This window comes from Carettochelys insculpta, chromosome 18 (assembly GCF_033958435.1).
Source record: "Carettochelys insculpta isolate YL-2023 chromosome 18, ASM3395843v1, whole genome shotgun sequence".
NCBI lineage: Eukaryota > Metazoa > Chordata > Testudines > Carettochelyidae > Carettochelys > Carettochelys insculpta.
Genome location: NC_134154.1, coordinates 25,317,414 through 25,343,854, shown reverse-complemented (window position 1 = coordinate 25,343,854; position 26,441 = coordinate 25,317,414). Strand labels below are relative to the sequence as shown.

The following is a 26,441-nucleotide window of genomic DNA, read 5'->3' as shown; positions in this document are numbered from 1 at the left end:
GAGGAAAGGTTAAAACTCTCATTATGTTCTGTTCATTTTAAAGAGAATTCTTTGAAGCTGCTTAGCAATCTGAAATGCTAGAAATCATCCCTGGAAAGCCAGATTAGTGGCAGAGTACTGATGAGGAAAAGATGCACTTTGTCACGTGGCTCTCACTACCATTCTGTGTGGTGGGCATATGACACTCTTGATCAATGTCAGATCTAAAACAACCTAAGAATGCCCCTTTAAAACAAACCACACAAGTGTGCTAGCCTGAAGATTATGGTAAAATGAGGGGAGCACTCCTGAAATCAACCGAATCTTCCAAATTGAATTGCCAAGGAAGTTAAAAGGATAAACAAGGGAACTGTTGGTTTTCCTATACAAATTGTTTATTAAACATTGTGATAATCAAAGAATGAAATACTGTATCCACACCTCAAACTATTTTTGCATATTTAAATATTGTACAGAGTACTACAGCAATAGCAGCAATTCCCTTAAAGAACTGCTTTCCACACCTTTCTGGATAGTTGTGTAAATTCAAAGTGTTAACACTTCAAAGTGAAATTACCCTTTCAGACAACCTGCCATTGGCTAAAGGATTTCAAAACATCTTTTGAAGGACAGACAGACACTTCTGGGTTGCATAGGTCCATAATGTAGGTTGTCTAAAAACTAAATATTTGGGGAGCAAATTATCAAAGAAATCTAAATGGACCAAATTCATGCCTGGTATAACCAGGCATAACTACATTGACTTAAACAGAGCTACAACAATAACAAGTATTAATTTGGTGAATGATATAGCACCTCAACATCTTTCTGAGATTTACATATGTTTAAATGCTCCCTCAATATTTTTCTGCAGTACTGGGAAGCAAAACCAAACAGCTCTAACTCAGCACTTAACTAGCCAGAAACTGAAAATGACTAGTCCATTTTTGGTTGTTTAAGATGAGTGAAATACAAAATGTGAACCTTAAAATGTAAATGGTAAGTGAAATAGATTTAACCAAAAAAAAAACAAACCCTCTCTCCTTACTAATAAACGGGAAGAAAAAAAAAAGATTTTTATTTTGACAGTGTCCTTCTACAACCACCAGTCTTTCCAAACAATTTAGCATTTAAAAAAAGAAATGCAATTATCTACATGGAATTTAGCTTTTACTGTGACTAAAGATTAAATATTTTATATACAATAATGACAACTCGTTCTTAAAGTAATAATATGGAAAGGCATGATTCACTTCCTCTAGCAATTTATTCAAATTATCTTATACTTTTGATGTTAAACAAACACACACACACACACACACACACACACACACACAAATATTTGGAGGATTCCTTACGTAGGCCTAGTTTACAACCAGGATCTCTTCTTGCTTTCTTTGGTATAGTTATTCTTCACTCATCCACTTGGTCTTGAAAATATTCATCTAAAGTAGAAGGTTTATCATCTTCATTTTCCTGCCACAAAAGAAACCTCAAAAAGTAAATATTGGTCCAATTTTCCTTGATGGTTACAGCCAGTAATATATTCTATGGCAATTTTATTGCAACAGGAGTAACAACATTCCAAAAACCAGGAAACAAGGAACGTTAAGAGGCAATGTGGTTTCTGCAGTCTTAGACACACCCAAATCCTTGCTTCTGTAGCTCTAAATCTGAATCCAAGCATCCTGCATGTTTAAAGCAGGAGTGGGGAACCCTAGGCCCATGGTCCAAATCCAGCTTGTGGCTTGCCTGGATCCGGACCCCGAAGCTTGGGACTACCCTCCACAGCATGCAGCCCACGGCAGGGTGGGAGGTGGGGAGCCCCAACCCTTGTGGGCTGGATTAGGCCCATGGGCTCTGCCAGGGTCTGGAGGGCAGAAAAAGAAGTAGAAGCTCTGAGCTTGGCTGCCACTCCTTCCACCTCCCCCAGCTGGGGCCATGGCAGGCACTGCTTGCAGAGAGGCTTGCCTGCTGCTCTGATTGGTCAGAATTCAAGCCCATCAGAACAGTGGGGTGCGTAGGAGGGGCAGTGCCAGGCAGCAGCGGGAGAAAAGGCTCGATGGGGAGGCTCTCTCCTGCTGCTGGCATTTCCCCAGCCAAGGGAGCTGGCAGCAGCGGCACATGCAGGTAATTGCCCTGAGTGCTGAAAATGCTGGCTAGATCCTCTTCTGCTACACAAATCCTTGGCCGCATCAGTGCCTGCATTTCAAAATAACACTTATAACCCTCTTAAACTCAATGAATTACATTTAACTGGTTGGGTTGGGCTTTATTGAACTTTACATCTTAAAAGACAAAAGGGCTTTACCTTTGGTTCTTTAAATTCTAGATCTTCCCCGTACTGAATGGCTAAGTCTATGTGCTGGAGCACAATATTTATGTTTTCCTCATCGGAGTGGTCATAAGGTAAAAATCGAACCATGCTGTAGTCATCAATCTGGAGAAAGGTTTTCAAAAGAAAGTCTGAGAGCGCTTGATAAATAAAAATAGAACACTCAACACTTCAAACAACATTAATTCACACAAACGCCTCTGAGATAGGCACACTAAAAGATTAGTTGCTTTACTGACGGGGAAAGCAAGAAAAAAAGACCACATAGCAAACCAGTGGCAGAGTCAGGATTAGAATTTGGGAGCTCCTGGCTGCGTGTCCTCTGTTGACTACACCTCACTGCTTATGCATCAGAATCACTCAGATCTTATCATGACTATATGCCTAACACACGAGGTAGTCACTAGATGCTGAACTGAAACTTAGTCTGTGTGAGACTAGGGGAAAAAAATGTATCAGCATTTTCACTCATGAGTCTTGAGAATTCTGTATGTGTCCCAAAGTGGAGTCTCCAGACCTTTGTGGGTTCACCATGTAATAACAGGCGTAGGGGGGTTGTCAGTCCCTGAAACTACGGATGGCATGCACCAAAACAGCATTCTGGTACTTTTGCTGCATGGAGGACACCATTTTGTTCTCAAAATAACATACTCCACAGCATGTAACTCATGCACCGTGTGAGAGAGGTCACAATGGTACAGGTAGTGGTAGGATTAAGGACATTAGTATTGGGTGCTAAAGGAATCCTTGATGGAAAAAAACTTGGGGAATCACTACTTTAGTTCCCAGCAATACTAGTAAATCTGTTGTATCAAAATATTTTTGAGGAAGGGATGAATATTCTAGATACAACTATTACAGTATCAGAGTTACATTTTCTCCACATTTTTGTAGTAAGTCATAAAGGACTGAATTTAAAAAAAATATATTTGCACCTGTTAGGATAAATCACTACCACTTACCAATCCACATATAGCTTTAGTCAGTTTCTTGAACTTTTTGCTTTTTAGTATATTTGCAGAATCTTCAATCACAGAATACATATCGGGATCTAAATACCTGAAAAAAATATTTGTTAACATTAGAAAAACATCTACCAGGGTTTGCATAATGCATGGTAGCTTCAAATCATTGACACTATTGGTTGTGGTGCTGTACTTCTAATTAATTAATTTTAGAAGGTAACAGTTTGAAAGCCTATTCTAAAAATAGAATTTTCTTACATGTATAAACGTTGTGGTTTATAAGATGAGGATTTTTAGCACCAAACCCACTAAAGTTTGAATGTTCTACTTACAGTCTAAATTAATATTTTAAACATTTTTGAAGGGGTGGAAGGGAGAAATGTAGATCTTGGTATTTTCATATAAAGAAAAGGGACTATATTTTCATTGCTATCAACAGTTACACTATAATGAAGCAGGAGGACCTCTAATTTAGGTTTTGAACGACACAGGCAAATCCTCTGCAAATGGATTCAGGGGGCTCTTACAGTTCTCTAAGATAATTCTCTATCCATGTATACATACATACATACATCCGTGCAGAAGATCATCTTGACAAAGTTAGCTGCAAATCGTCACGAGACTACATGGTAAATGTCTTAGCAATTTAACAACTCCATCTGGCTTGCCCTCCTCACAAGCTGTCCCCAGAGAATCAATTTTCACTTTGGAAGAACGTTAGATTGAATTTGTCCTCAAGGTGTCAATAAACAGAACACATATTTTTCAAACTTACTTTTCAATTTCCTTTTTAGCTTTCTTGCTCAGCAAATCCATTTTGGTCATGATGTTTACCTGTGGAATCTCTAATGATATCATTGCACTGAGGGCTGCCAAGACACCAGAAATAAACTGACAAAATAAGAACAGTGACCATTAAATATACAGCAATAACTTAAGAGTTTTTAAAACATGATCTAGTTATCACTACAGTAGGCATAATGCTACTGCATCACAAGAATGCACTAAAGTCCATGATGCAAGAAAGCTGGTAGTGGTGATGCTGCCCTCATGCAGCTATAGTGTCACAACAAAACTGTTAACAATGCCACCTTTCTCAGGTCTAGGATCCTTGAAATACATGCAATCCTCACGTATCCTGAATTTTGGGTAAATCGGGAATGTGGAGGAGGGGCTTAGGCAGTGGGTTGGGGCCACAAACAATACTCAGGTTTACAGAGGCATAACAAAGGACAGGGAAAAACATTATGATTGCTTATGAATATAGTTATTCACTTCTCCAGATTGTTCATCTATAAAATTAAAAACGTTATAGTTACAATCCATTTAAAACCGTTACCTTAAAAGATTCCACCATAAACTGAGAATCAACAAGAAAAATGCCACAGACACGGAATTCCCACTGCTGTAGCTGCTCCACCAACTTTCTCATCACTGGCAAATGAGTATAGAGCTCAATCTGACCTAAGACATGTACATAATTAATATGCAGGAATATAAAGCTAATACAAAGACAGTGACAATGCACTAACTCATTAAATACCATTATAACATAGGCATAGGATATCACTATTAAAATTAAGGAAATCTAGCACAGTGTGATCTTTTTAGTAACAGAGAGTAAGCCGTGCTAGTCTATACACTATCAAAACAAAAAGCAGTCAAGTAGCACTTTAAAGACTAGCAAAATAGTTTATTAGGTGAGCTTTCGTGGGACAGACCCACTTCTTCAGACCATAGCCAGACCAGAACAGACTCAATATTTAAGACACAGAGAACCAAAAACAGTAAGCGAGGAGGACAAATCAGAAAAAGATAATCAAGGTGAGCAAATCAGAGAGTGGAGGGGTGGGGGGGAAGATCAAGAATTAGATTGAGTTAAGTATGCAGACGAGCCCCTATAGTGACTCAGAAAGTTCACATCACGATTTAAACCATGTGTTAATGTTCCGAATTTGAATATAAATGTCAGTTTGTCCACTTCCCTTTCTACAAAGGAGCGATAATTTCTTTTCAGTAACACACATACCTTGAGGTCATTGACGGAATGGCCCATTCCATTAAAATGTTGACTAACTGGTTTGTGGATCTGGAGTGTTTTGATGTCTGTTTTGTGCCCGTTGACCCTTTGTCTAAGGGAGTTAGAAGTCTGTCCAATATACAAAGCATCTGGGCATTGTTGGCACATGATGGCATATATGATGTTAGTAGAGGAGCATGAGGAAGTGCCTGTGATTCTGTGAGTAACCTGGTTAGGTCCAGTGATGGTATTTCCAGAGAAGATATGTGGACAAAGCTGGCAGCAGGCTTTGTTGCAGGGAAAGGTTCCAGGACTGGTGTTCCTGGGGTATAGACTGTGGCTGTTAGTAAGGATCCTCATGAGGTTGGGAGGTTGTCTGTAGGAGAGAACAAGCATGTCACCCAGGGCCTTCTGGAGTGTAGCATCCTGATTAAGAATAGGTTGTAGGTCTTTAATAATTCGTTGCAGTGGTCTGAGTTGGGGGCTGTAAGTGATGACCAGTGGTGTTCTGTTCTTGGCTTTTTTGGGCTGATCTTGGAGTAGCTGGTTTCTGGGTATGTCTCTGGCCCTGTTGATTTGTTTTTTTACTTCTCCTGGTGGGTAATTCAGGTTTATGAATATTTGGTAAAGTTCTTGTAGTTTTTGGTCTCTGTCAGTTGGATCAGAGCAAATGCGATTATACCTAAGAGCTTGACTGTAAACAATGGATCTAGTCACGTGTGCAGGATGGAAACTAGAAGGGTGTAGATAAGTATAGCGATCAGTAGGTTTTCGGTACAGTGTGGTACTGATCAGGCCATCCTTGATTAGTACTGTAGTGTCCAGGAAATGTATCTCTTGCATGTTGTAATTGAGGCGTAAGTTGATGGTGGGGTGTAGATTGTTAAAGTCTCTGTAGAATTCTTCTAGAGCCTCTGTACCATTCTGGGCCATTCTGTCAATGACCTCAGGGTATGTGTGTTACTGAAAAGAAATTATCGCTCCTTTGTAGAAAGGGAAGTGGACGAATTGACATTTATATTTAAATGCGGAACATTAACACATGGTTTAAATCGTGATGTGAACTTTCTGAGTCACTATAGGGGCTCATCTGCATACTTAACTCAATCTAATTCTTGATCTTCCCCCCCACCCCTCCACTCTCTGATTTGCTCACCTTGATTATCTTTTTCTGATTTGTCCTCCTCGCTTACTGTTTTTGGTTCTCTGTGTCTTAAATATTGAGTCTGGTCTGGTCTGGATATGGTCTGAAGAAGTGGGTCTGTCCCACAAAAGCTCACCTAATAAACTATTTTGCTAGTCTTTAAAGTGCTACTTGACTGCTTTTTGTTGGGATCTTTTTAGAAATTCTACTTGCTCTTGGATAGATTTATACAAAAATAAAAAGTGATGTTTTAGCATTGAACCACACAAGAGTTAAAAAGATTTTATCTGAAAATGATCACCATCTGCCAAAAAAAAGATAGTTACGCACCAGAAAAGAAAAAAATTAGGTCACCAGAATACAGAAGATTGTTTACCTGGGCAATCAAAGAGTATGTAGTCATCCTCCACATGGCCAAGACACTCCTCAAGCCAGTCAAAGTTATTGGCAAAGTATTCCATGCAAAATACTAAACCGCCATTGGGCCCAAACTTTAAGGAATCGTCTTCCATAACATCATCCACTTCAATTAATTCTCGAATGTCTAGGACAAAAAAAAAAAAAAAAAAAAAAAAAAGCATGTTTTGTGTGCTTTCAACACTGGGTACATAAATTTTAGAGGTAAATTCCTACAACAAATGTACTTTTCTGAGGCTACATCTACATGTGCCACTTCTTCCAGATGCAGTATGGTAAGGAGCTGTTCGGAAGATGCTAATGAGGCATTGATGTAAATTTTCCATGCCTCATTAGCATATGGCCACATGATTCAGAGTCTGGGAGAAGCTCTTCTGGACTCCAAAATACACATGTGGACGCGTGGCCTGCAGAGATATTCTGGAAGAAAATTTTTGGGAAGAGGGGGCTTCCGGAAGGAGGGTTTCATTCTGGAAGATCCCTGTGGGCCACGTGTCCCCATGTGTAGTTGGAATCCAGAAGAGCTTCTTCTGGACTCTGAATCACATGCCCATATGCTAATGATGCACAGGAAATTTACATCCGTGCCTCATTAGCATCTTCCTGATGGCTCACTAACATACTGCTTCTGGAAGAAGCGGCACGTGTAGACATAGTCCAAATGAACATAATCAATTAAATTTGTTTCAGGTGTTATACCAGCTCTCCCATCCCCACAAAACTTCTGACATTTTTTGTGATTTTACAGTCACAAATTCCTGGTTTTTTAAAGTGTTTTTTCTTTCCTCTGTTGTCATGTGAAAACCCGTCAAACAACAAAAGCCCACTGAGTATACGGGGGAAACAGAGAAACTGACTATTTCTGAGGAGTTTGTTAAATACTGCTGCATGTCAGGTAAAGTATTTTATGGGTCTTTCTAATACTGCCTCCAAGTATACGTGTTGATCTTTGACTTAGATTTATAAAGATAAAAAATCAGATTTAAAATCTGGAGAGTGCTGTTAGTCAGATCAGAACAGATTTGATACCCAGAGAGGTACAACGTAGGTAATTAAATGTGAAGGTATCTTATTAAAAGGTAGGAAAATAATGTTCAATCCTGATTCAGCCTGAGTAAGAATTGTTATACAGTAAACCCTCAATTTTACAGACCCCAATTTAGCAGACTTGGGGAACAACAGACATCCCCCCCCATTGTTCCTGAAGTCCACTGGGGTCTGTAAAATCACCTCTCCCTCCCAAAAAAAAAAAAATTAAGAGACTTACACTGCTGCAGCCTGGAGGAGCCACCATGTGTTCCTTCCACCAGGGGTGGGATGTATACACAGACAGACTGGCACTCATGTACACACCCCACCCCTGGTGGGAGGAGCACATGGCGGCTCTGGTGGTGGTCCCACTTCAGCCATGCACGGCGGGGCAGCTCCAGCCACAAGCGGCAGGGTCTCAGCCATGCAGCGGAGTCCAGCAGCTCCGGTTAGTGGCAGGGTTTTTTTGGGGGGAGAAGAGAGGGGAGAGAGTGGGGGAGCCTGGTGTGGGTGGGTGTGTGGGCAGTAAACCCTCAGATTTAACAGACTCGCAGGAATAGCGGACACCTTCCTCGCCCTTAGTCCATTAAATCAAGGGCTTACTGTATTCTCCACCCGTTTTCAATAATTCTGAAAGTATGGAAAATTTAAGAAACAATGCTCTCAAGTGCAACTCACCAGCCATCACAGGATAATTGAAGTATTCTGCGGCAGGGTCTAGGTTAACAACTTGCACAGAGCGGTTTATGGCTGCACAATGCTGGACCATGGTGGAACAGTAAGTGCTCTGCAGTTTAAATAGAAATGTTTTTACACAACTAAAAATACCTAAAAATTGTTGCCATTCTGCACCTGAGAAGAGAGGCAACATTCTAAATCATCAAAGCAGAGGCTGGGAATCAGCATACCTGGGTTCCATGCCAAACTCTGCCTGACTTAATGCATATATTATCGAGTTACTTTCCCTTTTGCCTCAGTTTCCCCAGCTGTGAAATGGACATAATACCTTCACTGTTCAGCACCTTCCAATGTTTTGATGAAATGAGTGATGCAAGTGCAAACACAAAGTGCAGTTCCTAGGTTACATCATAAAACCATTTTCCCTGAAGAGTCACCACCACTTTACATCATTTCTGGTTGCAATAATCTCACAGAATCACAGGGCTGGAAGGGACCTCAGGAGGTCATCTAGTCCAGCCCCCTGCTTCAAGCAGGATCAACCCCTACTAAGTCATCCCAGCCAGGACCTTGTCCAGCTGGGACTTAAAAACCTCAAGGGATGGATAATCCACCACTTCTCTAGGCAACGCATTCCAATGCTTTACCACCCACCTGGTGAAGAAGTTTTTCCTAATGTCTAACCTACACCTTTCCCTCTTCAACTTCTAACCACTACTCCTTGTTCTGCCATCTGACACCACTGAGAACAGTTTCTCACCCTCCTCTTCAGAGCTCCCCTTCAGGAAGTTGAAGGCTGCTATTAAATCACCTCTACGTCTTCTCTTCTGTAAACTAAACAAACCCAAATCCTCAGCCTATCCTCATAGGTCTTGTGCTCCAGACCCTTAATCATTTTTGTTGCCCTTCGCTGAACCTGCTCTAGCAAATCCACATCCTTTTTATACTGGGGGGCCCAAAACTGGACACAATATTCCAGATGTGGCCTCACCAGTGCCAAATAAAGAGGAATAACTACTTCTCTAGATCTGCTCGAAATGCTCCTCCTAATGCACCCCAGTATGGCGTTAGCTTTCTTGGCTACAGGGGCACACTGTTTACTCATATACAGCCTTTCATCCACTATAACCCCTAGGTCCCTTTCCATTGTACTGCTGCTGAGCCAGTCGGTCCCCAGCCTGTAACAATGTGTGGGATTCTTCCGCCCCAGGTGCAGGACTCTACACTTCTCCTTATTGAACCACATCAGATTTCTTTTGGCCCAGTCCCCCAATTTATCCAGGTCCTTCTGGATTCTCTCTCTACCCTCCAATGTATCTACCTCTCCCCCTAGTTTTGTGTCATCCGCAAACTTGCTGAGGGTGCAACCCAGTCCCTCATCCAGGTCATTAATGTCCACTTAGCTACTTTTATGCCGAGGCTGCAGCTGCCTGCACCCATGGCCCTTCGTAACCCCTCCAGATTCCCCATGCACCAGGTTACCCCGATCTCCCCAAGTACTCCTACGTGCCTCAGTTACTCCAACTACCCCAGTTCCGTCACCTGCATGTCCCACCCCAATTACCCCCGTACACCTGTTACCCCAGTTACCACGTAGTCCCCATTACATCCCCAAACGGATGTACCAGACGGCGAGGGGTGGCCTTACCTTCCCACTGCCCGCCGGACCCATTACTAGCTGGGCGTAGCGGGGCATGGCCACTACTCCGTTCCCCCAACCCAGCGCAACGCGAAGACCGCAAGCGACAGGAAATGGCTCATCCGAGCTTCCGTAGTACGACAGAAAAGTTATATTCGTACAGGCCCATAGACAGGAAATTCCTTGAGTATGGAGAGTCGCAGGGCTCAATTTCCTGTTGCTGAATTGCGCTGCTCAGCCTAATCAGCCCTTAGAGAGGACGCCGCGCTGTCCTTGCGGAGGGCCGCTTTGCGGCTGAGCGGGGCGGACTGGGACGCGCTTAGAAGAGGAATTAGCACAGATGTGGGCAGACGAAGCCTTAGCTGCTGGGCGCTCCCGGGCCCCTGCCTGGGCTCAGCTCAGCGCGCCACAAGGAGAAGTTGTGGTGCTGCCCAGTACGCCCTGAGGCCCCAGTTGGGATTATGGAGGGGGTGCAGGCTCGCGGGGGTGCGGAATGAGTACAGGGCTGTCCCGCGGCGAGGCGAGGTGGGAAGGGCCTGGGGCAGCCGTCCCCGTGCTGCAGGCAGTGCTGTCCCCCCACCCCCCCGTAGCCCCTGACCCCAGGCAAGGTCGCCCGGGGATTGCTTGGGGCCGAGGGCTGGGCGCGGCGAGGCAGCAGGTGAGTGCAGGGAGGGAGTCCCTATTGCTCCCACCACCAGACTCTGGGCCCCAGTTGACTCCCCCTCCATCCCGCCCGTCCTATGGACGTTTGGAGTGGCTGTTGCTGTAGGGCTCTGAAAAAGGGAGGACCTAAGACGCCTGCCCCATGTCTTCCTATGGCTGGGACAGCTATGCTGTGGTGCAAACTCGGGGGCTGTATCTACTCTAGCAAGTTCTGTCAAAAGAAGGGGGCTTTTTCCAAAGACCCCCTGGAGTGTCTACACACAAAAACAACAAGAACTCCTGTGGCACCTTATAGACTAAGCTATTTTTGAGCATAAGCTTTTTTGCCCACAAAGCTTTCTCGTGGTCCCATAATGATTGTTTACAGCCACAAGTCCTGCCTGTGTGTTCTGTGCTGTTATTAAGCTATAATTTACCCCTAAATGTCTTCTAAGAGCCCAGTAAGCAATGGAAGTGTTGGTAATGCTGCTAGACAATACTGACCTCCTGGGGTTTGGCAAATTCTCTTGTTCAGCCTCAGTCAAGTCCCGAGGGTGTTGGACTAGAGGTTCAACCTGTAGCTGCAGAAGGTGGTGAGTAGCGAAATGGGGTAGTTACCCACACTGCCCTGTTAACGCTAAAGGATGGACTCTGCTAACAGAAGGAGCAGTGTCATTTGCAATGACAAAAGTCTGTAGAGTAACCAAGGACTTAGCTTCTGAAACTTTTGGATACCATTGGCTCACATTTTTGTGGCTGTTCTCTGCAACATGAGGGAAACCTTTTAAACTTGAAAGCTGTGAGTCTCAGCTCTAGTACAGTGACACAAATAACAGGGGCTGGGGTCTTAAAACAGTACATATTACAAGATGAAATCAAACTGATTTGGCATTGTGGGCTTAATTACACCAAGCAAGCTTACCTCTGGCACTTATCCTCTATGCTGTATCTTGCTTGTAAAAATATAATCATAAATATACCTTTGTATCACGGCTACACCAAGAGAGATGTGCCAGCAATGCCCCTCTGCCATATACATCGGACAAACTGGACAGTCCCTATGTAAAAGAATAAATGCACACAAATCAGACATCAGAAATAGCAATATACAAAAACCCATAGGAGAGCACTTCAATCTCCCAGGACACACAGTAGCAGATTTAAAAGTAGCTATCCTGCAGCAAAGAAATTTCAAGAACAGACTCCAAAGAGAAATTGCTGAGCTACAATTCATCTGCAAATTCAATACCCTCAGCTCAGGATTAAACAAAGACTGTGAATGGCTGGCTAAATACAAAAGCAGCTTCCCCTCTCTTGGAGTTCACACCTCCAGATCTACTGATGACAATACAACTCAGCCTGCCTGACTGAGCTAACCTCGTTATCCCCAGCCTTGCTCTGGCCTATTTATACCTGGCCTTGCAGATTTCCAGGACCAGCATCTGAAGAAGTGAGTTAACTCACGAAAGCTCATGCTCTAAACTTTTCTGTTAGTCTATAAGGTGGCACAGGACCCTTCGTTGCTGCTACAGATCCAGACTAACACGGCTACCCTTCTGATACCAAGACAGATGTATGTTTCAGTCACTTCACCTGCCTGTGCCGTCTTCTGTAAAACGGGGGTGATGATATTTTACCTCCGTGGTAAAGTACACCGAGACCTGTGCATAAGCGTTGCCAGACAGAGGAGTGTTTTGTGTATTGTTTCCTATGGCAACACTCTGGTTGATTTGTAAAGGTGTCAGTGTGTAGATAACCACAAGGGGACGGAGATCACAGCCAGCCTAAGGGGACCTGCTGCTGTGAGGGTGCTAGGTACCCTCCTGTAGCACTCCGACACAAGGTTGGGGAAACATTTCATCCCATGTTGCAGTGCAAGGTTCCGCCTTCTACACCGGGCCAATGGACTAGGCACCAGTGGCAGCGCCCTCTATTGGCTGCCATCGGTCTTCCCTCCAGCGGCCGAACGCACAGACCGCTTCTTAGCACTGCCTCGGCTCACCACCTACGTTCAATCTACGGGAGCTCTAGTGCTTCCGCGGTTCCCGTAGCGAGCGACTCACACCCACCGCGTCCGCTCCAAAGCCAAGCTCCTCCCCCTTTCTTGATGTCACACAGAGCGCAGCTTGGCGGCTCCTCTCCCTCGAGCTCTCGCGATAAGGCGGTGCTCTGGGACGCTCTCGCGGTGCGGGTCGGGAAGCTGCACGTGCTGCGGGGCTGGGTGGCAGCAGCAGGAGGAGCCGCCCCCTCTCCCCCGAGACTGCGGCGCGAGGGGCCAGCCGGGTAAGGCCCCCCCTCTGCAGGGGTTCCCCGGGGCCCTTCCCCCAGTCAGTCCCGCCCGATCCCCGGCAACCCACCCCTCCATTTCCCCGCCCCTCCGACCCCTCTCCACACCCCAGTCACCCCTCACCCCCCGTATTCTCCGATCCCCCGGCCCCTCACCTCCCCCGCCCCCTCTTCCCTCCAACCCCCCCCCCCATATTCTCTGATCCCCGCCCCGCCATCTCCGATCCCTCTTCCCGGCACCTTCAGACACGCCCCATAGCCCCTTCCGTCACTGCCGTCTTCGGACACTCCCACATGGAGTGAGTCCCTCAGGTCTGGCTCAGCCTCTCGGCTTTGGATGACCAGATAACAATTGTGAGTAACTGGGACTGGTGTGGGGGGGCAGGGTGATAGGCACCTATTTAAGACAAAGCCTCTATAAAATCAGGACACTTGGTCACGCTGTGTCTGCTCCACCCTCCCTGGCATGCCCCAATCCGATAGACAGCCTTATGTCCACCAACATGCCTAGGCCCCACATTGTCTTCCACTCCCCCGGCCCATCTGCCAATTCGTGGACACTTCATGTTTCCTGCAAATGTTAACTATAACTTGTCCATATAGTGATGTACTTACAGCCCCTCAACATGCCCCCCATTCACCTTGACTGTCACGGCACAATACCCCACATCTCACTTCACCCCATCGCAGACAGTGTGCATGTTTCACTTCTGCATCCTTCCTTAATGTGCTGTGTATCTATGTCCCTGCTTGAACAACAAGAAGTCCTGTGGCACCTTATAGACTAACAGATATTTTGGAGCATAAGCTTTTGTGGGCAAAGGCCCGCTTCATCAGATGCATCTGAGGCAGGTTAAATCTGGAGATGGAGGAAGGGAGGTTGGGGCTGATAAGGCTTATGGGTCTTAACTTGGGGGGTCACGACACAACTGCAATAAAGTATGGGGGTCATGGTTGAAAAAAGGTTGAGCACCAACCAGGGACGGTGAAGCAGACATAGGGTGACCAAGTGTCCTGATTTTATAGAGGCTTTGTCTCAGAGAGGTACCTATTACCCCCTCAACACCCCTCACACACACCAGTTCCAATTTGTCACAGTTTTTATCTGGTCATCCAAAGCAGAGACGGCGAGCCAGATGCATCTGATGAAGTGGGTCTTTGCCCACGAAAGCTCATGCTCCAAAATATCTGTTAGTGTGTAAGGTGCCACAGGACTTCATGTTGTTCTTGAAGATGCAGACTAACACAGCTACCTCTCTAATACTATGTCCCTCCTTGTATCTCATCCTCTGTGTGCCCACAGCCTCATGACACCTTGTCTCCCCATATCTTCCTGTTGTTTCTTGTCCCTTGCTTCTCTTTCTCTAGTCCTCTCCACTCATTCCAGTTGCTCCTCCCCCACCAGTCCTTGTAGCTTTATGAGCGTTAATCTCTACGCCTCTGGAGTCCTTTAAAATGGGCGCATTAGTGCAGATGACTTAGGCTTTGTTCACTATGCAGCTTTTAACAACACAGGTGCGTCAGTACAGCATTGGTGCTCAACCTTTTTTCAACCATGATGCCCATACTTTATTGCAGTTGTGTTGTGACCCCCAAGTTTTATTAGCCCCAACCTCCCTTCCCCCATCTCCAGATGTAACCTGCCTCAGAGCATGAGTGTAGATCTCCTTCATGGCTGCCACCTCCCCCATGTTGCTTCCCCTGCCTCTCAGCAGCATCTCCCCCTAGGTCTCCAGCAGGCTTCTTCCACATGCAGGGTGGGCGGCTCCCTACTCTGTCGGCTTTCTCCTCTGGTGCCCCCTACCCTTCCAGATGACTTCTGCAGCACTCCCTGCTCTGCCGGCTTTCTCCTCTGGGGCCCCCTGCCCTGCCATCTGACTTCTGCAGGGCTCCCTGCTGCAGCTGACTGCTCAGCAGCTCTGAAGGCTGCTACCACTTAAACAAAAAAATTGAATTCCATTTAAGTGGCGGCAGCAGCCTCTGGAGCTGCAAGAGGAGTCAGCAGTGGCAGCGCTCAGAGCCACAAGTGGCCCTTTAGAGAGCCGCATGTGGCTTTGGACCTGCAGTCCCCTTGGGGATCACAAACCATGGGTTGCACACCACTGCACTACAGCCATGTTGCTAAAAATAAGCAGCGAAGCAGCTGTTTATTGCCTCTGTTGCTGACAAAATATTCTGCCCCAACAAGCAGCGTTTGGCAACAAGTGCTATTCACACTGCACTCATGGTCTGCCCAACTTGTGTCTTTAGGGACAGGGGTTGTTTTAACACCTCTGAAAGACAAAGTTTTGTAATACAGCAGTCAGTGTGGACGTAGTCTTACACATCATCCTCTTGAATTTCAGCAGGTAAAAACAAAAACATAACTATGCATTCTTTCCTCTTGTGGCCTGCAGACTTGTGAGATGGCAACAGAGACAGCTGAGTCCACAGTCCCTGACTGCAAAGGAGACCTAAGGAGCAACGCCAGGTCAGATGCAGACTATCCCCTCCGGGTCCTCTACTGTGGAGGCAAGTGCTGCGGAGGCACTTACATATGATGCCGCTGGTGCTGTATGAGTGATAATAGCTCAATGTAGGTGATGGCAGATCTGCTTCTAGCCGTAAGTCTCTGCTTGCAGAACTGAGGGAGGAAGACTGTAGTCTTCCTGCCTTGCTTCATGCTATGGATATCTGTTGGCACTCAAAGTACTCTCACGTGGTGTATATCCAGAATGTTTGCGATATGTTAGACAGGAATTCTCAGTTGGCATGTAGAGGATTATGGCTTCCTATACAAGGAATTTCTCTCTAAATTGATTGGCATCACACTTGGGACTGTACACACTTCTGAACTGAGGCTTTTTCTGTACAAATAGGCCACGCCTACGTGGCTCTGGTCTTCATCTCTGCTGCCAGCAGAGCTATGCTAAGCAGGTTTCTGGAAATTGCAAATGGCTTTCCATTGGCATACTCATGTGGCTAATTGCGACATGAGATTTCGCTCTTGGTAGGGAGTTCTGCTGGCAGTAAAGAGGCCATGTGGACATGTCTTTGCTGGCTAAATGCCTCCCCTTGCCAGTCCCTTATGCCTGTTTCAGGAATAAGGGACTGCCAACAGAGGGGGAGTGATTTAGCCAGCAGAGGCACGTCTACACAGCCTCTTTACTGTCAGTAGACCCTTCTGCAGAGAGTGAACTCTCATGTGGCTTTGCTGATTAGCCGCAGGAGTATGCAAATGTGAAGCCATTTGCAATTTCCAGAAACCTGCTTAGCATAGCTCTGCTGGCAGCAAAGCTGAAGACCGGGGGTGTGTAGACGTGGCCTTAGAATAAAGTGCTGAACATACAGCGGTTCTCATTCTGACTGGGGCCTCTAGATATTACTGTCGTGCTATTAGAACTAAGGGAAGTAAATTCTCTATATGGGGTGTGCCTACTTTATCCACTTTTGCTTGAGTTCAGAATCAAATATTATGGATTGATTTAAAAAGGGATTGAATAATTTTCAGTTATTCAATAGATCTACCCAGGGTTATTAAACCGGACACTTCAAACTATAATCTGATCATGGGGGTCAATAGGAGATAGCCCTAACAAAGTACTGGCCAGTTGGCTGGATGTATGATGGGTCTCTGCCCCTCTCCTTGGTGATTGGCTTCTCTGCATCAGCAAAATTAACTAGATGATCCAGTAATCTTCTTTGGCAAATGTCCTCTGCCTCAAGGAGAAACCGTGTCTGCTTATTTTGCCTCAAAGCTCTGGGCACCCTCTGCTCTTTCTTCTCCCTGCCCATGGAGATATCTGTCATGCTGAGCTTTGATTCTAAGGCAGTGTCTGAACAAATGACTAGGGCTCTCTGTCCTACCAAATTCCCAACCCATTTTGGTCAATTTTGTGGACATGGGGTAGGAAAAATAAACTTAATGTATTCAGCTATTTTAAATCACAAAACTCACAGGGTTGTAATTGTAGGGGTCCTGACCCAAAAGGGAGTTGTGGGGGTCACAAGGTTATTGTAGGAGGGGTTGAGATATTGCTGCCCTTCTGTCTGCAGTGCAGCCCGTGGCAGTGCTGCGTGAGAGCTGGGTGACCACAGAGTGGCAACTGCTGGCGGAGAGCCCAGCTCTGGAGGCAGAGCCACTGCCAGCAGTGGCACAGAAGTAACGATGGCATGGTATGGTATGGCATGGTATGGTATTGCCACCCTTATTTCTGTGTTGCTCCCTTGGTCAACAGCCACCAATCTGGCTGCTTGGCTCTGAAGCAGCAAGACAGAGTAAGGGGGCCAGGGTATATTACTGCCACCTTTACTGCTGCTGCCTGGGTGGTGCCTTCAAGGCTGTGCACCCAGCCAGCTGCTCAGCTCTGAAGACTGAGCAGAAGTAAGTGTGGCAATACCATGATCCCTTTAAAATAACCTTGTGACACCCCCCTCCCTGCAATTCTTCTGGTTCAGGGCCCCCAATTTGAGAAACACTGATCTCCCCCCCATGAACTTCTACAGTATAGGGTACAGGCATAACAAAAGCCCAGATTTCAAAGACAGGAGACCGGACTAAATGGTCTGTGATGTTTTTTTCAAGTAAAGGAATGCCTAAATCTTGACTTTGGTCACAAGGGCTGCATCTACATTAGCAAGTTCTTTCAGAAAATCCGGCCCTTTTTCCCAGATCAGGAAGAGCGCTGTCTTGCAAAAGATTCTTTTGAAAAAAGCACGTGTAGATGGTCCACGGGCCCTTCTTTCAAAAGAGCGGTCCTCATGGTGCCAGATTTTTCGATCCTTGACCCGTTGTTTCAAAAAGGCAGGGGGCTATGTGGAGGCTTTCTGTTGAAAAAGTGGATCGACATTTCAATCCGCTTTTTTTGTGTGTGGACACGATCATTTGAAAGAATTTTTTTCAGAAGCTCTCTGCCAGAATAACTTCTTTTGAAGGATCGTTGTAGTGTAGACATAGCCAAGCTGTGTTGGATTTGTTAGTTTTCACTCCTCTTGAAGTACCTCACAGAAACCCTTCTGAGTTTTGGACAGCTCAGGAGGTGCAGGATTGGAATACTAGGGTTGCTTCTTGCCTAGAATGGCATGTGAGAAGATTTTAAGTTGTGGTCACTCTGCTTTCTGAGTTAAGGAAGTCTTATCATTAACTGCAAACTTCCTGTTTATTATTTTATGTTACAGCCTCATATAGATATTGGGTTTTATCTGTAAAATATCAGATATGTAAGGCTATTAGAATTCGCATCTGAGACACCAACAATTTGACTGCAGGAGTGCCAAGAGACCAGCCTCACAATTCTTGATTCTGTATTATACAGATACAGATGTTATACCTTAGGAGTGTATGTTCTTGAAAACAGTGTGTCGTGATGGACTCGAGGGGCAAAAGCCGCTTGGATCACTTTGTCTGTCCCTCTTTTTAGGGTTTGGTCTCAACAATGCATTGTCATGTACCTTTTCTGAAGTTTGAATTTAGGGCCATCAGATTGAGACAAATGCATTTCCTTCATGTAAAATAGGTACAGAATTATGGACTATAGATTGCCTATTCACAGTAGCAGCTTCAGTTTGTTATTACTGCATGTCCAGTACTAGAACTGTAGATAGGCAGCATGATCCAGTCATAGAGAGAGAATCTCTAGAACGTACTGCATAGGGGAAAGCGGGATTGTAGAGATTTTATAAGACAGGATATACTTTCCCTCCTTCTTAGCATGTTATTTAATAGGTAGCAATTGAAATACATGTGGCAAAGAGATACAACATGGTGATACTTCTTCAGAACTCAGAGCTGGGTGCTGAGTTGCTAGATAAGCAATGTGGTTGGTTGATAATGTAGACATAATGGCACAAAAAGTCATCTAAAGTTTAAAATGACTGAAGAATTATTCTTGATATGAAACATTACTGGGAGGAATTAAATTTCTTAATAATCTCCTTTTTTCCTTTCCCAGTCTGTTCATTGCCAACAGAGGTGAGTTAATTTCATGTTTGGATTTATTTTCCCTTCCCCCAACTTGGTCCTCCATATATTAAACTATGGGGTTTCTTGGTGCCCTTCTCCGCCTGCTATGCTCCAACCCTTAAAGTTCTGCAGCCAGTATTTGGCTGAAGATGAATGCGCAGCACTCCCTTGGAATGAGTTAGTGTCGATATGGGAGACACAATTGAGCTACACAAGATGACTTCCTCTAGTCACCTGGGTAGCAGACAGATGGTCTTCAGTTTGCCCTGCCCAGCCCTTGTGGCTCTGAGGAATTGAACATATCTCCTGTAACAGAGAGGAAGCCGTGCTATAGTCACTAATCAGTTAGGCTGATCCTGTTATTTGCTTCTGTGTTTTGCACTGCACCTTGTGCTAACTGCTCTACAAGTCCTTATTGCACACTAGCTCCATTTCACGCCGCAATCTATACCTAAAACTTTACTGCCAGCTAATGAAAAAAATCAGCTGAAGTGCATGTCACCAAGCAAAATGAGGAAATAGCTTGCATTTTACCTTGCTCCTAATTTGTCTGTTAATCAGGCTCTCACTGTGCAGTAGTGTAATTTCTCGGATAATTGATATATGGTCTTTCCCCACAGTACTGTGAATACATGCCCGATGTAGCTAAATGCAGACAATGGTTAGAAAAGAATTTTCCAAATGAATTTGCAAAACTTACTGTAGGTAAGAATACCTTTCTGTATTTTTTCCAGTTTATCAGGGCTTGTGACCTAAAGAAAGAGGGTTGTAAACAAAATCAGATGGTACAACCTGTGAGAATTATACATTGTGGTACATTTCATCCATTCTCTGATCCAAGTAATTGTACTGTAAAATCCTGTGACCTTCTTTGCCACCTTGCTATTTAGCTCTTCCCTCCCTGGTCACATCAAATCTAAAATTTAGATTAAGCTGCCTAAGGAGGATATTATGATGTCTTATGATTTCTGCCAAAGTCTTGTATGCATTTGAGTGCTGTAAACTAATAGATTGATAATGTGTGAGAATATGTTACATTCTGTCAAATTATGGCTAACATTGACTTTTACAGATTTCTCCAAGAGCTACACGGAAATTTCCTACTACATCTAGTCATCTGTTCAGTTAATTAGATCCAGAATTTTTATTAACTTGACTGATGAATTGTTTTAAAGTTAAACAAAGCATAGGTGTAGTAATAAATTCTATTTCTTGGGATTCTAAACAGGAAGTATTACTGGTGGAAAATAAGTGTTTAGAGTGGAAGGCATACAATCCTGACATTAATCTCCCTTTCCTATAAACTATTACATGGAGAGGCTATTTTGGAACAGTGAAAATGCTTCTTAATGTTTGATGTCTTATTTGTACAAATGTGATAATAAATATAATAAAAGTCTATCAATGCAGTATCCCATCTGCAGAATGGGCATAGAAGTAACCTCTTACTATGCCTGAGAATCCTCTTGCAGATGCAGTGCAGCAGACATGTAGGAGTCCTACTTACTAACCTTTATTTAATTATTTTTGTATAATAAGAACATTCACCAAAACAGGAAGTTGGGCTTGGAGAAGGTCAAGGAACAGCAGGAGAAGAGGAGGAGAAGAAAAAGCAAAAGAGAGGCAAGGTCTAATAGCTGCTTGTGGTATTAATGCTTGTGTGATACAAACTGATAACGTGTCTTACATACAGTATGTGGAATATTTGTCTACTTTGGGATCCTTTTTCCATCAATTCAAGTGCACTCTAGAACAACTTCTTAGCCTTTTGGATCATTTGATAAAACAACTGTATTTTATTAGCTATTGAAATGTTAAAACAAATATGGAGATACACATCTCATAGAACTGGAAGGCACCTGGGAAGGTCATAGAGTGCCCTGCCCTCTTGGCAGGACCAAGCATCATCCTTTTTAAATTTATTTGCCCCAGATCACTGAATGCCCCCCTCAAGGACTGAGCTCACAACGCTGGGTTTCGCAGGCCACTGCTCAAACCACTGAGCTATCCCTCCCTGCCAATCATGTATATCAATATTCCTGCAAATTGGTAAAGATATATTTTGCAGTTTGCTGAGAATGTTAAGTGAAGCTGCAACCGTACCTCCAGTGTTCTTAATCCTTCTTAGGCTTCATATCCTTTGCTCAATACTGTCATAGGTATGAATAAGAAACCAAAATTATTGTTACGTCCTTAGCTGACCACTTATTAATGTTTCTTTTGTAATATTGTACCATTATGACATTATTAACAGAAATGTGAGAGAGTTATATTAGCGACATAACTACAATAACACTGCAATCTGATATACAATGTTTATTGTAATTTAAGCATGCATGGGAACGTGTACAGTTTTCCAAATGGAGTTAAGGGTGACAACAACTTTTTCAAAACTGAGTTAAAAAAGTTGGTGTTTTAGGTTTTAATTTTTCTGATGTGCAAGCGCAGCATATGAAATTGTTGGTTGGAGACTAATTTAATTTTGTCCCATATCAAAGGTGGAAGGGGTCAGATAAAACAGAAAAAGAAGACTGTACCACAGAAAGTCACAATAGCTAAAATTCCTAGAGCAAAGAAGAAATACGTCACAAGGGTGTGTGGTCTTGCAACTTTTGGTAAGTTTGCCAAGTGAACCCTTTATTATTCTAACTGCATTTGCTTTTAATTATTGAACTTTAGAGTAACTCAAATCAAGTTCAGCAAGAAATTTCACAAAAATGAAATTTACTCAGCTCTAATCAGAGTTATTTGAGATGAGCTGTGCACGTTACCACTTTTGGGATACACCACCCATGCAGGTCTGCACCATTGGTTCACCCAAGAGCGAGAAGTTGTAGAGACCACTCCGAGGAAACAGAAATGAAGATGTTGTCAAGAGTTATGCCAAATTCAGAGAACAAATGGTCTTGAAATATGTTACAAACTTACAGATCTTTAATTTTAAACCTTGGCACAGCCTTAACCATTATGAAGATAGTTACTATTGATACCATCCCAGTTAAAGCCAGGTTTAAACTTTGTGTATTTTAAGCTAGAGAAGACACTGAAACTGACTGTCTTAATTCTGTTCATTTCTCTGTGTAAATAGAAATTGACCTCAAGGAAGCACAAAGGTTTTTTGCTCAGAAGTTCTCCTGCGGTGCCTCAGTAACAGGAGAAGATGAAATCATAATTCAGGGGGATTTTACAGATGACATTATTGAGGTAATCCAGGAGAAGTGGCCGGAGGTAAATATAAAACTAATTTATTTATCACATCATAGTCTATGAAATTACTAGTCAAGTATGAGGTTGTATTAATGCTTGTGTGATATGATTCTGAAAATTTTTTTTCATTTCCACCCTGGTCACATGTAGAAAAATAAGATACCAAACTAAGAGGGCCATAGGTCTACCTTGGTATATCTGTTTTAACGATACCTAGTTCTGGACAATGAAATGTCCCCTCACCTTCCAAACACTACATAATTATCTGCTGCCTCGTGATTGGATACTGTAGTGATGAAAGTCACAAATATCTCCATGATTTTGTCTACCTTGTTGCTTATGTGTGGAATGTTTCCCAAACTGAGCAAGTTTCTTTTCAACTGTATATCTCTTGCTACCAATGAGAAGGTAGCTAATATTTAAGTATTTGGACTGAGATTTAGATGGTTGACAAGTAGTTTGAATTCTACTGTAACTATAACAAGATGTTTTTATTGGCTTGTATGTGTATCTGAACTGTCTTATATAGCGACTGTTTGTTGGTGCCCATTATGCAATAGATTCTGTGACTGGACTTGTTGATTTCAGTAGGGCTGTACATGCATCCAGAGATCAAATCATTTAAAATTCATTACAGGGTGAGAGCCTTACATGGGAATCACTTCAGCAAATAACCTGTTTCTGTAAAGAATCTAAAAAGAGTGTTAAATGTTTAACCAGTAAGCCTATGGCTTACTGGTATGCTTACAGATTAACTAGCTCTTGCTAGTGAATTCCAGCAGTGGCCAGTTGCACCGGGCTGGAGCAGACTTGGCCATGGAGGGGCTGACAGGATCTCATGGGTGTAGTAGAACTCCAGGGCCAGGTGGTGGGCTGGGCAGCAGGCCTTGAGTTAAAACAGGTAACCAGTTAAGTTTTAAGATCCCGTACAGTAGGGCATAGTGAGAAAGACCCACTTTTTCCCCTCTTAAAGTAATATTTGTCCATTGTAGGTGGATGATGACAGCATTGAAGATCTTGGAGAAGTGAAGAAGTGATTTTGAAAGACTGCCTTTATTTAATTACATGGTTATAGTCGACAAAGCCAAAGCGAGGCTTCAGAATGCATTTACTCTGCAGTAAAACTGTGGGGTGCCCTTACCCATGGCATTTTTACCATTCTGTGTAGGCTGCTTGGTTTGTTTTTGTTGTGACTTTTGCCAAAGTTCAACTGGGGGGGTCTATCATGCTTATGCGTGAAGGTAGGGATTTAAATAAAGTTATTGTTCCACACTGAGCGAGGTTGTCTTTTTACAGCTGTTTTTATTTTTGTAACAGAATTTAAAGAGTTCTAACACCTGATGTAGTAAAAATGTGCTCTTACTTGACCCCCCCCCACTTCTGATGATCCAAGTGAAAGTCAAAATTTGATGCACTTATACGGGTGTAGTGCCTCTAAATTTAGGGGAGCTATTTATATTGGTATAAGTGAAAAAGTGAGATAAATTGGCTTCACGTTCCAAAGATCTGTTAATCGTTTCATACTAAAAGCATTGATAGAGAAAGGAACACTGAAGTAATGTAGAACATACTGTTTGCAACAATTACTGTAAGGTAAGATTTTCAAGACTCCTGCCACTCAGCTGCTATATTGGCTCATAGGATTAGTTCAAATAATACACACAAGCCTGGAATATTATAGAATCATAGAACACTAGGACTGGAAGGGACCGCGAGAGGCCATTGAGTCCAGCCCCCTGCCCCAATGGCAGGACCAAGTATTATCTAAACAATCCCTGATAGACATCTATCTAACCTGTTCTTAAATATCTCCAGCGATGGAGATTCCACAACCTCCCTTGGCAATTTATTCCACTGTTTGACCGCCCTGACAGTTAGGAACTTTTTCCTAATGTCCAACCTAAACCTCCCTTGCTGCGGTTTAAGCCTGTTGCCTCTTGTTCTATCCTCGGGTCAAGAAGAACAAGTTTTCTCCTTCCTCCTTATGACTCCCTTTTAGATACCTGAAAACCGCCATCATGTCTCCCCTCAATCTTGTCTTTTCCAAACTAAACAAGCCCAGTTCTTTCAACCTTTTTTCATAGGTCACATTCTCTAGACCTTTAATCATTCTTGTTGCTCTTTTCTGGACCCTCTCTAGTTTCTCCACATCTTTTTTGAAATGTGGTGCCCAGAACTGGACACAATACTCCAGCTGAGGCCTAACCAGTGCAGAGTAGAGCGGAAAAGAACTAAATCTGCATTGACTGGGAATTGAACCAGGCCAGCTGCTTGGAAAGCAGCTATGCTAACCACTATACCACCAACACCTCCTCATTATCTGCAAATCTGCCTTCTAGTTTGTCCAGCTCTCTCTGGTTCAGCACCATCTGTGGTCCAACATGATTTTAGTTACCCCAATGTCCATTTATCACAAGTGTGGCCAACTTTCCCATGGTCCCATAAAGTTTGCATACAGTTACCAGTCTTGGCTCTCAGTGTTTGCTGTTATGTAGGTGTAACTTACCCCTAACTATCTTCTAAAAGTCCAATAAGTAGTGGAAGCGTTGGTAATGATGCTAGACTGGGGTGGGCAAAATCATCCCCAGGGACCAAATGCAGCCCACCAAGTGTTTGTCTGGCCCACGCGGCTTATTAACAGGTGTGCATACTTAAAGCCTGAGTCATGTTTTCAACTTCCCCTCCCTGACCTTGTTTTCTCTGCAGCAGAGCAGCTCCTAGGATTCTCCTGCTAGCTGTGCAGGGAGGGGAAGAGGTGATGGGGAGAGAGTAGTGCTGAATTCAGGGTATTCTCCTGTCCCTGTACTCCATCTCTGCAAAACAGAGATCAGGGAGAGGGACAGAGGAGCTGCTCCTGCCTAAAGCCTGAATGGTAAATTACTCACTTGGATTGCAGAACAGGGGAGGAGGGCAACAACAGAGCAGGACAGATTTCCCTGAAAGGGACCAGGTGGCTTTTGTCAGAAACTTACCCAGTAGCAGCCAGCACAAAGTGTCATTGTCACACATGCCCAATCTGTGCCACAAACACATAGTCACTATCATATATATTGCAGCACACACTCAATCTGTGTCACAAAGTGTTTCTCTTTCATGCTCCTACACTCTTCACCTCTCTCTGTAACCTGCCATCGTACCCTGTGTAGAGGGCCCCAGAGCCAGCCCAGGACCAGCACCAAAATTTGTGGAGTGGAAACTATCTGCAAAAGTTATTGCCCAACCCCTGTGGTAGATAATATTGATCCTCTGTGATTTGGCAAATTCTGTCAGCATCGGTCAGGTCCTGAGGGTGTTGGACTAGAGAGGTTCAACCGGTAGTGTAAAGCTGATGAGGGGTTCAAACCATGATCATATTCTTAAATATAAATGCTTGCTGAATTTAAATACAGTACTAAGGAACTAATTTAAGAATAAATATATCAATCTGTCTGAACATACTAGCTCTTTCAACTTTATACTAATGAGTGTAATTACTTCTATATCAATCATGGAATAAAAAGTGAATTGAAAGACTTCAGCTGATTTTTTAGTATTATTAGCATCCAGTAAAGCCTCGAGTTTCATGGGAGTTGCATTCCTGCAACCCCTACATAACTCAAATTTTCCCACAAGTTGAGGTGGTGAACTGGGAACCAGACTGCTGCTTAGTTTCCAGACCCTCACCACTTGTGGGACCCAGGAAACTGAACAGCCCACTGTGGCTGGTCAGTTTCCTGGATGTTTCTTTTTGTGGAGTGACTGTCAGCCTGATGGAGGTGCTGCTGGGGAAAGACAGAGAGAGGGGGCTCTTAGCCTGCCTAGCTGCCCCAGGCTCACAGCTGCAGAGCAGTTTCAAGCTGCGCTTAACTTGCATTAAAGTGAGTTATGTGTAACTTAAAGATGCATATTTTGGGGGCTTATACTGGCTTGAGAGAAATGTAAAATGGGTTGACCCAAACTACTAAGAACATAAGAATGGCCATACTGGGTCAGACCAAAGGTCCATCCAGCCCAGCATCCCATCTGCCGACGGTGGCCAATGCCAGGTGCCCCAGAGAAGGAGAACAGAAGACAATGATCAAGTGATTTATCTCCTGCCATCCATCTCCTGCCCTTGTTCTGAAGGCTAGGGCACCATACTTTATCCCTGGCTAATAGCCATTTATGGACCTAACCTGCA

General features: G+C 43.9%; 2 protein-coding genes across 3 annotated transcripts; one reads left to right on the top strand and one right to left on the bottom strand.

Moving 5' to 3' along the window:
* Positions 1-350: 350 nt before the first annotated feature.
* Positions 351-10,373, bottom strand: GPN3 (GPN-loop GTPase 3). The gene is made up of 8 exons (XM_075012401.1): positions 10,216-10,373; positions 8,568-8,676; positions 6,820-6,987; positions 4,619-4,743; positions 4,055-4,170; positions 3,277-3,373; positions 2,291-2,419; positions 351-1,455 (listed from the first exon to the last, which is right to left on the bottom strand). The coding sequence occupies exons 1-8, from the start codon at positions 10,261-10,263 to the stop codon at positions 1,393-1,395; spliced, it is 855 nt and encodes a 284-aa protein (XP_074868502.1). The 5' UTR covers positions 10,264-10,373; the 3' UTR covers positions 351-1,392.
* Positions 10,374-12,998: 2,625 nt separating this feature from the next.
* On the top strand, positions 12,999-25,786 carry DENR (density regulated re-initiation and release factor). Of its 2 annotated transcripts, none has more exons than XM_075012904.1 (8): positions 12,999-13,131; positions 15,531-15,645; positions 19,065-19,084; positions 19,696-19,780; positions 20,615-20,698; positions 21,574-21,690; positions 22,164-22,303; positions 23,275-25,786. In XM_075012904.1, the coding sequence occupies exons 2-8, from the start codon at positions 15,540-15,542 to the stop codon at positions 23,317-23,319; spliced, it is 597 nt and encodes a 198-aa protein (XP_074869005.1). In that variant the 5' UTR covers positions 12,999-13,131; positions 15,531-15,539; the 3' UTR covers positions 23,320-25,786. The 2 variants fall into 2 exon arrangements, with proteins under 2 accessions (XP_074869005.1, XP_074869006.1); XM_075012905.1 differs by lacking the exon at positions 12,999-13,131 and adding an exon at positions 13,349-13,488.
* Positions 25,787-26,441: the final 655 nt, after the last annotated feature.